Here is a 12,488-nt window from a genome sequence, read left to right on the forward strand (position 1 = left end):
AGATATGATTTTCTAAAGATTTAAATCATTTTCTGATTTTAATTATATAATTAATTCCAACAATTATCCAAAACAGTGTGTGATGACGTAGGCATGACATCAGAGTGATGTCAGCAGTCAACTGTGCAGTTGACTGGGTCAACTATGTGTGGGTCCCGCATGTCATTGACTGATTAGGCTAATCAGGGGTTAATTAAGTTAACTAGTAATTAGGTTAATCTAATCAAGATTAATTAATTTAATTTAATTAATTCTTTAATTAATTGATTAATTAATTTAATAATTATTATTTATTTAATTATTCTTATTATTCTTATTATTATTTTTTAATTCTTTTTTTATTAAAACATTCTGGGCATGGGGCCATCTGTCATAGGCCCCAGGGGGCCAAACCGGAACGGGCGCTACTGGTAACGGGCGCAGGGGTGCCCGACAGGGGCCAACCCGGGCGCTGGCCTCGGGCGAGACCAGCGGCGCGACGGGGCCAGCCCGGCCGCCGGCGGCGAGGCAGGGAGGGGCGTGGGGCGAGGTCGGGCCGCGGCGACTGCGGGAATCCAGGGGCGCGGGCACCGGACACAGCCGCGGGGGCGACGGCCACGGCGCGAGCGGGCAGGGGTGGTCGCGGGGTGGAGGGGGCTCGGCCTGGCGCGCACGCAGGCGGCCAGGTACGCGGGCGCCGTCAGGGGGGCGAGGCCGCGGGTGGCTGCGGGTGCTGGGCGCCGGGCGCAGGGCGGCGCGAGGGCAGAGGCGCGCGGGGCAATGGCCAGTGCGGGGGCCGCGGTGAGCGCGGTGGTTGGCCGGGACGGCAGGGGCGAACGGGGCGCCGGTCCAGGCACGGCGAGCGTAGGCGGTGAGGGAGACGGTTAGGGGACGGGGGCGTCCAGGACTTGCGCGGGGGCGACGGAGCGCGACCGGGCGCGTGAGGCGCGGGGTGCGCGCGGTTGCGAGAGGAAAGGAGGCCGAGGGCCTCACCGGGGTGCGTAGGGGTCCGGGCAGCGGGGGTCGAGGGGGTGATGGGGACGACGGCGTAGAGGGAAGCATGCCGACGAGGGAGGCGGTCCGGCGTGGGAAGGAGACGGGGAGGCGACGGTGTTCGGCGGCGAAGGGCACGGCGTCGGGGGGGGCGTTCCCTCGATCCGATCTGGATCGGGGAGGAGGGGGGAAGCGGGTGGGGGCGAGTGGGGAGTGGGCGGTTAGGGTTACAGGGGGAGTGGGGAGTTATGGGGAGAGGGAGTGGTTGGGCCGGCCTGGTGGGGTGGCTGGCTGGGCCGGTTGGGTTGGCCCAGTTGGGCCACGGCCCAGGGGGCGTTTCTCTTTTTTTCTGTTTTGTTTTTATCTATTTGCATTTCTGTTTTTAAACATTTTAAATTATTTAGACATTTTATAAAAATGTGTTTGCTGCACCATAATTACCTTTGTAATATTTGGCAACCACCGAACATTTTTGTTTTAATTTTTGAAGACTTTTATTGCTGACATTAATTTTAAATTTGAATTTGATGCGGTTTGAACTAACGGACGTTTAGCAACAGTAATCGGGATGACATGGCATGATTAGCATGGGATTACTGTAGCAAGATTATCCGGGCGTTACACCAGTGGGTTATGAAAGCTTAAATCCAGGTTAGGACTAATAGGGAGAGTAGCAAGCGGTTCAGGTACGAAGTACATAGTAAGACCATTTGGGCATTTGATCTTGCGCCCTACAAGATGTTTAAGGTCCCCAGCAATAGCGTCAGACGATTTTGGTTTTCTGCTGGAGACCTTTCCCTGCAAAAGAGAGTTAAGCTTTCTTAGCCACCCACATCTTCAAGGGTGGCTTAGAAGCAATAAGTCTAAGTGCAGCATCTGAGAATTTTGGCTTTGAAGCCCTAGCAATCAGTCTTGCAGGCGGACAATAGTACTCATAAGAATAAGCAGAATAGTTCTTGGTCTTATGAACATGGCGGTTTGATGAACCGCTCTCATATTCATATGCCTGAGTATGGTTTCCCTGCAAAACATTTGCGTTAGTGCGACTCAGGTGAGTCCTCTGTCTGTATGGAGCCTTTGGACCGTATGAAGCCTTTGGTCTGAGGTTTGTCTTATTCACGTGAGGTGTCATGATGAAATTCACAGGAAGACTCTCCAGACACCTTTTCGGAACCCAGATCTTCTTCATAGGCGGTCCATTCCTGTAGTTAGTACCAATGTACCTGGCAAATACTTCACCATTCTGATTCTTAAACAGTATATAGTTTGCATCAAAGGATTCATCAATGATAATGGGGTTAGCACAAGTGAAGCCAGATAGATTGGATGGATCTGCTGAAGGTTCCTTTGCAGCAACCCACATGGTTTTGGGGTACTGCTCAGGTTTCCAGTAAGAGCCATCTGCATTCATTTTCCTTACGAACCCTACACCCTCTTTCCTAGGGTTTCGGTTTAGAATCTGCTTTTTCAGGACATCACATAGCGTCTGATGCCCTTTAAGACTTTTGTACATCCCTGTTTCAAGCAATGTCTTCAACCTAGCATTCTCATCAGCAATAGCGGTGGTATCCTCAGCAGAGGGGTTAGTTACCACATCAACAGTTGAAGATATTGCAACAGCAGTAGCAGTAGAACATTCAGCAACAGAAATAGCATTATCACGCTCAATGCATTTAAGACATGGTGGTTCAAATCCTTCCTGAGCGGGACTGATCTGTTTGGCGCGAAGTGACTCGTTTTCCGTTTGAAGATCTTCATGAACTGCTCTCAATTTCTCAAGATCTTGCTTCCTTTGAAGATAATCATAGGAAAGCTTTTCATGAGTTGTTGAGAGAGTTTCATGACGACTTTCAAGTTCCTGATACTTAACGTGAAGATTTTTTATGTCTTCAATTAAGGATTCAGATCGAGTCATTTTAGCACCTAACAGATCATCGCTTCTGTCTAACAGTTTTTGAATATGTTCCATAGCTTTCTGTTGTTCAGTTGCAATTTTAGCAAGTGTTTTGTAGCTAGATTTTGAACCACAATCAGAGTCATCGTCACTAGATGTTTGATAGTGAGTAGTGCGTGTGTTTACCTTGGCACCGCGTGCCATGAAGCAGTAGGTAGAAGCGGAGTAGTCCTTGTCATTTGCATCGGTGTCGGTGATGAAGTCATTGTCTTCAGTGTTGAAGATGGACTTGGCAACGTATGCTGTAGCCAGACTTGCGACGCCTGAGTCGGATTCCTCCTCAGACTCCACCTCCGCCTCCTTAGAAGTAGACTCCTCCTCTGAATCCATTTCCTTACCAACAAACGCACGTGCCTTGCCAGATGAGCTCTTCTTATGTGATGAAGACTTTGAGGAAGACTTGGAAGAAGACTTTGAGTATTTCTTCTTCTTCTTCTTGTCGCCAGAGTCATATTCCTTGCTCTTCTTCTTCTTTTTGTTCTCATTGTCCCACTGTGGACACTCAGAGATGAAGTGGCCAAGTTTCTTGCACTTGTGACATGTTTTCTTCTTGTAGTCATGAGCAGGAGCTTCATCATTCCTTGAACTTGATCGGGAAGACTTTCTGAAGCCTTTCTTCTTGGTGAATTTTTGGAACTTCTTGACAAGTATAGCAAGTTCCCTTCCAATGTCTTCAGGATCATCAGAACTGCTATCAGATTCTTCTTTAGATGAGGAGACAGTTTTTGCCTTCAAGGCACGAGTTCGCCCATAGTTTGGACCGTAGATATCTTTTTTCTCCGAAAGCTAAAACTCATGTGTGTTGAGCCTCTCAAGTATGTCAGACGGATCGAGTGTCTTGAAATCAGGAAGTTCTTGAATCATCAGGGCCAGGATGTCAAACGAACTATCAAGTGATCTCAGCAGCGTCTTGACGACTTCATGTTTGGTAATCTCAGTGGCGCCGAGGGCTTGAAGCTCACTTTTGATGTCAGTGAGTCGATCAAATGTGTGCTGGACATTCTCATTGTCATTTCGCTTGAAGCGGTTGAAGAGGTTGCGAAGGACACTGATTCTCTGATCTCTCTGGGTTGAGATGCCTTCATTGACCTTGGAGAGCTAGTCCCAGACCAGTTTGGATGTCTTCAAAGCACTCACACGGCCATACTGTCCTTTGGTCAGATGACCACAGATGATGTTCTTGGCAGTAGAGTCCAGTTGAACGAATTTCTTGACATCAGCAGTAGTGACACCTTCTCCAGCCTTGGGAACGCTGTTCTCAGCGACATACCATAGGTCGACGTCAATGGCTTCAAGATGCATGCGCATCTTATTCTTCCAGTAGGGATATTCAGTTCCATCGAAGATGGGGCACGCAACGGAGACTTTAATTATCCCTGCAGTCGACATAGCTAAAACTCCAGGTGGTTAAACCGAATCACACAGAACAAGGGAGCACCTTGCTCTGATACCAATTGAAAGTGCGTTATATCGACTAGAGGGGGGGTGAATAGGCGATTTTTATGAAAGTCTTCAGAACATAGAAGTTTTGAAGATAAACGATAAAATTAAACCTATTACCATGCAGCGGAAGGTAGACTACACTAGGCAAACCATAGTCAAGTATTCAATGAAGTGAAAGCACAAAGACTAATAGCAGCTAGGTAGTAAGGATCAGGTAGGAAGATATGGTGAAGCCAAACAGAACATGCAGTCACTCAGTGAAGACAAATGATAGTGCAAACATACAATGACTTTACAAGGAGTAACAGTAAATAAAGTGAAGTGAAGATGAGACCAGTGACTCGTTGAAGACAATGATTTGTTGGACCAGTTCCAGTTGCTGTGACAACTATACGTCTGGTTGGAGCGGCTAGGTATTTAAACCTTAGGACACACAGTCCCGGACACCCAGTCCTCACCGTATTCTCCTTGAGCTAAGGTCACATAGACCTCGCCCAATCACTCTGGTAAGTCTTCAAGGTAGACTCCCAAACCTTCACCGACTTCGTTCACCGGCAATCCACAATGTCTCTTGGATGCTCAGAACGCGACGCCTAACCGGCTGGAGGATGCACAGTCCTCAAGTGTAATAAGTCTTCAGATCACACAGACAAGAAGACTTAAGTGATGCCCAATTCTCTCTGGCTCTGGTGGTTAGGGCTTTATCCTCGCAAGGAATTCTCTCTCAAAGGCTTCGAGGTGGGTTGCTCTCAAACGACAAAAACCGTACTTTCAATCTGAGCAGCCAACCATTTATGGTTGTAGGGGGTGGGCTATTTATAGCCACTTGGCAACCCGACCTGATTTGTCCGAAATGACCCTGGGTTACTAAGGAACTGACACGTGTTTCAACGGTCAGATTTCAAACTCACACGACAACTTTACTTGGGCTACAAGCAAAGCTGACTTGTCCGACTCTGGACAAAATTCGCTCTCATAGTCTTCACTCGAAGACATAGGTTTTTTTGGTTTAGGCATCACTTCAGTCATTCTGACTGGTTCTCTTGGACCTCACTTAACAGTACGGTGGTTCCTATGACTCAACACAAAAGAAAAAGAACTACGAAAGATCTAAGTCTTCGAGCTCCATAGGCTTCATATAGTGTCTTCTCTTGTCATAGTCTTCAATGTTGAATATCTTCATATACCACCTTTGACTTCAATGTCTTCATACATTTTTAGGGGTCATCTCTGGTAGTAAAACCGAATCAATGAGGGACTTCTACCTGTGTTATCCTGCAATTCTCACAAACACATTAGTCCCTCAACTAGGTTTGTCGTCAATACTCCAAAACCAACTAGGGGTGGCACTAGATTCACTTACATAGACGATTTCGTAGATCACGGTTGTGTTATAGACTTTGATGGTAGTTCGAGGTTATAACATGGACTTATCTCAATTTGAAACAATGGTTAAAGCATGACTGAAATTGGCGGTAGAATGGTTCACATATAATGGAAATAAAAATGTGCAAATCAAAATAAGAAACTTTAAATTGCATTATTTTTTTGTTGAATAGATTTTTAAAACATAAGCGCAGAGAATAAATTGAATTGCATTTTTCTACACACAAGATTTCCAGGAGCAATTAATTTTACAAACCAATAGTGTAACATAATTTTTGCAACTGTTTTAGGAAGCAACTAGGAAGTAGTGGAAACTATTACACAGAAAACCCATAGGAGAGGTGCACACATTTTAAGGCGAACCAAAGGTGCAAGGTTTTTCGATTTCAATTGTAGTTTGATTGTCCAGTTTGGTGGTTCGAAAGTGCCTGATCACAAATCCCTCATTGGTTCGACAGGCACCGATTCCCATTTTCTCCGTGGAACCACCGGTCCAGTTCGAATTTTTAAACTATGCTCCAATCCAACTATAGCCCGATGGTATAACCTGGTGCAGGGATTGAATCAGACTCCAATTCCGAGGCCCTAAATAAACTTAACAATATAACTAGTATTTTAAACGCCAATACAATGCCATTATAGTTATCTTAAGTGCCTTATCATAATCACCAAATCCATAGAACATATGCAAAATGAGATATTTTGGGCAGGATTCTGTTGCTAGAACACTAGAAAATGGTACCAAGAGAGATGGAGACAACCCAACGTTGTGGGAGCAGCCCCTTCAAATGCTGATCCGACGGCTGTGGAGTCCCTCGTCCTCTCCTCTTCACTCATCGCAGCCTATCCACCAGGCCACCACCAAGCAGGCAGTCCAGACGCGCGCACCACCAAAAAACCCTAATCCCCTCGCAGCCGCCAGAGCCCCCGGAGCGAACCCGCCGCCATGGCCGACGACGCGGCATCGGCCCCGCCGACGGCGCAGCTGGCCGCCGCCTCCATCTCCTCGTCGCCCTCCTCCGACCTCGAGCCGCCGACCTCCCGCACCCGCATCCGCGCCATCCTCGACGCCGGCGACGCCATGGCCGGGGAGCGCGTGGTCGTCGGCGGATGGGTCAAGACCGGCCGCCAGCAGGGCAAGGGCGAGTTCGCCTTCCTCGAGGTCAACGACGGCTCCTGCCAGGGGAACCTCCAGGTCATGGTCGACAAGGACGTGCACCCGCTCGCAAGCCTCACCCACACGGGCACCTCCGTGCTCGTCGAGGGCGTGCTCAAGAAGCCCCCCGCGGAAGCCAAGCAGCGCATCGAGTTGAAGGTGGAGCGGGTCATCGAGCTCGGGGAGGTGGACGCCGCCGCCTACCCGCTGCCCAAGACCAAGATCACGCTCGAGACGCTCAGGGACTTCGTCCACCTCCGCGCACGCACCAACACGGTATAGATCGTAGTTTTTCTTCCTATTCTTACGCATTGAACTGGATTTTGGACGTTGTCGTGAGAATCTCGAGTGATTCATATGAATCCAGAACTTTCTACTCACCCTTGCTGATTATTGAGACAGTCCAAATACATAAATTAAGTGTTTTGGCCTTTTTTATAGTTCGATGAAGTTGATTCTTAGAATCCGCAGTTCCTTGATAGTAATGCCAGTATCCATTCATTCCTGTGAGGCGTACCCCTTTGGAATTTCCGAATGACAGGATGTCTTTTTGTATCTCCTTTTGTATTGGTATGCTGTTTATCTTTTTTCATTTGTGCCACCTAATCAAAATGACTAGTTTCAGTCTTACCTCTAAGCATTCATTTTGCAATTGCCCGGTGAGAATTTTAGTTAGTTAAAGCTATGGAGTTTGCAGCATACTAGGGTGTCATAGGATTGGTTGCTTGATGTATTATGAACTTAAAGGCTGTTGGTTCGTGATGCAGTTTTCTGTTATGTTTTTTTTTTCAATTTTACGGTGTTAATGGGAAGCATTAGTTAATTCAGGCCGCTAATGGATGGATGCTGGATTTGCTTGGCTGTGATATGTTACTATAGTATAGATAGAGGCAGTTATGGCTTGATTTACTATTTCTGAAGTATCCACCACATATGCAATCGGACTATTTCACCATGGGGGTTCTATACTTTGTTTTGTTCTTACATCGTGAAATATAGTTTATGAAAAGCTGGTTAGCATTTTGATGAACTTGCTTGTTTGGATATTGGTGTACAGTATACCAAGGCTAGATTCTGCAGTAATGGGAAAGAAATATGTTACCTTCTTGCAATTCATTATTTCATGCTGATTCCCCTCTGCTTTGGTTTGTAAGAATTAGCTTAACACTTGCTCTCTAATCTTCTGCAGATAGGCGCAGTTGCTCGGATAAGGCACCAGCTTGCCTACGCAACCCACAGTTTTTTCGATGAAAATGGATTTTTGTATATTCACACCCCCATAATAACCACCAGCGACTGTGAGGGTGCAGGTGAGATGTTCCAAGTCACTGCCTTATTCAGCCAGGCTGAAAAGGTGGAGAAGGAGCTTAAGGAGAACCCTGCACCATCAGAAGCTGACGTTGAGGCTGCTAAGCTTGTTGTTAAAGAGAAAGGAGATGCAGTTGCTCAATTGAAAGCAGCAAAAGCTAGCAAGCAAGAGATAACTGCTGCTGTTTCCGTGCTTACAAAAGCTAAAGAGAATGTGTTAAGGGTGGAAGAGCGCTCTAAGTTGAAACCTGGACTTCCACTCAAGGATGATGGGAAAATTGCGTTTGAGAATGACTTCTTCAAGCGTCAAGCTTTTCTGACCGTTTCAGGCCAACTTCAGGTCGAAACTTATGCTTGTGCTCTCAGTAATGTGTATACCTTTGGACCAACATTCCGGGCAGAGAACTCACATACATCAAGACATTTGGCAGAGTTTTGGATGGTTGAACCAGAAATTGCATTTGCAAACTTGCAGGTGAGCCCATCTTAACTACATTCAGATTGTTTCTGGCTTGGCTTATCTATCTAGATTATTACATGAAATTATTTTGGTGAACGGTATTAATGTTGGCCTTAATGAACCGTGCTACAGGATGATATGAACTGTGCTGAAAGGTATGTACAGTACCTGTGCAAATGGTTACTCAAGCATTGCCGAGAAGACATGGAATTCATGGTTAAACATGTGGACAAGACCGCAATTGAGCGTCTGGAGCTTGTTTCCTCTACTCCGTTTGAACGCATTTCATATACAAAGGCTGTGGAGATCTTAGAAGGTGTAGATAAGAAGTTTGAGAACAAGGTTGAATGGGGAATTGATTTAGCATCTGAGCATGAGAGGTATGGAGATTGGAATCTCTACTGCTATTCTGGTATCAGTTATTTACCCTTGTTTAGATTTGTATAATTCTTTCTTTTGGTATGAAGGTATTTGACTGAGGTGATATTTAAGAAGCCAGTTATTGTGTATAACTACCCAAAAGGAATAAAGGCATTTTACATGAGGCTCAATGATGACCAGAAGACAGTAGCTGCAATGGATGTTCTTGTTCCCAAGGTACATAATCTGTTAAATTATGATATCAAATGATTTTTATACTTTTGCGAAAGCAATAGTCTTGCAATGATGATCATTCCACAGTTCAATTTTTGTATCTTTTATATTCTTTGTTAAGCATGACAGTGGGAATTGTGCCTGGTAGGTTCAGTACTGATTCATGCCTTAAATCTATAGTTGTGGTCACTTACTTTTTGAGTACTGTTTTCCTAGGTTGGTGAATTAATCGGTGGAAGCCAAAGGGAGGAGCGTCTTGATATTCTTAAGCAAAGGTAGCGTCACCTAAATTTGACTGTGGACTATTTTGTGTCTCAGTGACTTTTACATGTTATTTTATTCTTGTTGCTACTTGAATGATTCAAAGTCGAGTGAAGATCTGCTTTTTTCTTGTACAAGTAGATTTTTTTGTAGTGATCACCCTGTTGTTAGAGAGTTGTGGGCTTTCTACCTGAGTTGTTTGTTTTTGCTTATGGCATATATTATCTTAGTTTTGTTTAACACCAGGATGTCTGTTGGCTAGTGTCTGATACTGTTAAACACTGTTGTGGATTGACGCACCCAACATGATGATGATAGTAGTTGCATCATCCCAACATGCAGTATGGTTTTGGTTCTCTAAACACTAGCAATCTCATCTTCCGGTTAGCCTTTTTTTTCTGGGTACAAATCGATGTCAATGAATACATTTTGTACTGTAAAAAACTTGCATTCTCATGTTCTTGACAGATTTTGTAATTGTAAGAGCTCTACATAAAGGATACAAACTTATGGATTGTTTCTTTATGACCTGTGAGATGACCGCGTAACATCTTGTTCTATAGGATACTGGACGCGGATCTTCCTCTGGAGCCATATGAGTGGTACCTGGACCTCCGACGCTTTGGCTCAGTGAAGCACAGCGGGTTCGGCCTAGGGTTTGAGAGGATGATCCTTTTCGCCACCGGCCTGGAGAACATCAGAGATGTCATCCCATTCCCAAGATACCCTGGGAGGGCCGATCTTTGAAGGGCTGCAGATGTCTGCCTTGAGATATAAGAACGTCAATTCTACACTTTGTTAGCGATTTTGAAGAAGTGTTGGCCGTCCGGTTAGATTGATATATATACGCATGCTGATATCATTTGATATGTCTCGTGTCTTGGCTTGTTGTGATTCTTAAAAAAAGTATCAGGCTTGTTTTAAGATTAGAACGTTGAAGTATTATTGGTCCTTAGCATCTTCTTTTTGTAAATTTAATTTGACATCCTGTTTGGATCCTATGTCTGCAAACTTCGAGCTGTTTTGAAGATGCCTTGGTTAGATGGGGGAAAAATGTTAAATTGGTGTCACCTTGACCCACAATAGCCCAAAGTTCATACCCTAGTTCCTTTCTTAAAGTCATTATAAGAAAACATGTTCCAAACGATGTAAAGGTTTAATTTGTTTACTGGAAAAACGATGAAAAAGTTGCTCGGCGACGAACTGCCCATGCGGCATCCCACCGGGCTTACAAAAAACATCATAGTACGACGATGTGGATCCGGACCGCATCGTCGGTCAGCTCAGGACGCAAGCAGTGACGCCTTGGCCCGCCTATTAAACCAACTCCGCTATGTGTATGAGCGCATTCAAGCTAGCAGAGCACACACACGCGTCCATCTCCAAGAAGCGGAAGCTAGCACAGCAGAGCAAAGCAAGGTGCAATGGCGCCGGCGGTGAAGGTGTACGGGTGGGCGGTGTCGCCGTTCGTGGCGCGCCCGCTGCTGTGCCTGGAGGAGGCCGGCGTCGACTACGAGCTCGTCCCCATGAGCCGCGCGGCCGGCGACCACCGCCAGCCGGACTTCCTCGGCCGGAACCCCTTCGGCCAGGTCCCCGTCCTCGAGGACGGCGACCTCACCCTCTTCGGTACGCCCATTTCCATCATCCTCTATTCTCAGGAGTAGGAACGAGTTATTAACAGTCTGAAATTCCGCACGCAGAGTCGCGCGCGATCGCGAGGCACGTGCTCCGGAAGCACAAGCCGGAGCTGCTGGGCTGCGGCTCGCCGGAGGCGGAGGCGATGGTGGACGTGTGGCTGGAGGTGGAGGCCCACCAGTACAACCCGGCGGTCAGCGCCATCGTGGTACAGTGCATCATCTTGCCGCTCCTCGGCGGCGCGCGGGACCAGGCGGTGGTGGACGAGAACGTAGCCAAGCTCAAGAAGGTGCTGGAGGTCTACGAGGCGCGGCTGTCGGCGTCGAGGTACCTCGCCGGCGACGACATCAGCCTCGCCGACCTCAGCCACTTCCCCTTCACGCGCTACTTGATGGAGACGGAGTACGCGCCGCTGGTGGCGGAGCTCCCCCACGTGAACGCGTGGTGGGAGGGGCTCAAGGCCAGGCCGGCCGCGAGGAAGGTGACGGAGCTCATGCCGCCGGACCTTGGGCTTGGAAAGAAGGCAGAGGAGTGATGACTGCCTGGCAATTACACCGGACTGCCGCCCACGTTCACCAGAATCGAGCAAGTCACTGTCGACTGTCGAGTCTCCTGTCCGGTTTTGCGTTGTACCGGCAGATATGTTCTGTGCCAGTGGCTCGTGTTTTGAGTCTCACGCTTGAATAAAATGCAAGATACCCATCGGTTCCAAAATAATTAAAATTTTATGTTTATTTTAAGTCAAGCTTCATTGAATTTGATCAGTTTTTATATTAAAATATATCAACATCAAACTTGCTCATTACGAAATATATTTTCATATTATATTGATATAATGACACAGACACACACCAGTTTCAAAAAAAAAAAAGACACAGACACACACCTGACGTTTCTTACCTACCGATTTCACGCGAACGATCTTTGTGCCATCCCAACACGAATCACAGTGCAGGGCGTGTCACCACATCATGATAGGTGCAAACCATTGAATGAGTTCACGTCAGAGGGTGGCCTGATCTTCACGTCGTAGGACTGAATCAGAAGAGATAACTAGATGCAAGCAGTCGGGATAACTAACTTTGTACCCGTCAAGGTTGGATGCAACCCGTACGTTGAGGATGGCTAACCGGAGCTCCAAGAACTTCAACCCGCTATCTGAACAATCGTAAAATCATAAATCGAAACTAACCCACATAAAACAACCAGAACCGTAGAGCACGAATTAGGGGGATCGAGAGGGTCCTTCTGGTGAATCCAGATGAACTCACAAGAGGAAAGGTAGTAAGTATCTCTCGAATCTATAGCAGTCTTGCCGC

General features: G+C 46.6%; 2 protein-coding genes across 2 annotated transcripts; both read left to right on the top strand.

Moving 5' to 3' along the window:
• The first annotated feature begins 6,573 nt into the window (after window positions 1-6,573).
• LOC125550310 (asparagine--tRNA ligase, cytoplasmic 1-like) lies at window positions 6,574-10,604 on the top strand. Its single transcript, XM_048713285.1, has 6 exons — window positions 6,574-7,187; window positions 8,101-8,694; window positions 8,812-9,059; window positions 9,147-9,276; window positions 9,490-9,548; window positions 10,098-10,604. The coding sequence occupies exons 1-6, from the start codon at window positions 6,702-6,704 to the stop codon at window positions 10,279-10,281; spliced, it is 1,701 nt and encodes a 566-aa protein (XP_048569242.1). The 5' UTR covers window positions 6,574-6,701; the 3' UTR covers window positions 10,282-10,604.
• A 270-nt stretch (window positions 10,605-10,874) lies between these two features.
• LOC125550319 (glutathione S-transferase 4-like) lies at window positions 10,875-11,914 on the top strand. Its single transcript, XM_048713292.1, has 2 exons — window positions 10,875-11,160; window positions 11,235-11,914. Exons 1-2 carry the CDS (start codon window positions 10,959-10,961, stop codon window positions 11,702-11,704), a joined length of 672 nt encoding a protein of 223 aa, XP_048569249.1. The 5' UTR covers window positions 10,875-10,958; the 3' UTR covers window positions 11,705-11,914.
• Window positions 11,915-12,488: the final 574 nt, after the last annotated feature.

The sequence above is a fragment of the Triticum urartu genome, chromosome 1 (assembly GCF_003073215.2).
Source record: "Triticum urartu cultivar G1812 chromosome 1, Tu2.1, whole genome shotgun sequence".
In the NCBI taxonomy this organism is placed as follows: domain Eukaryota; kingdom Viridiplantae; phylum Streptophyta; class Magnoliopsida; order Poales; family Poaceae; genus Triticum; species Triticum urartu.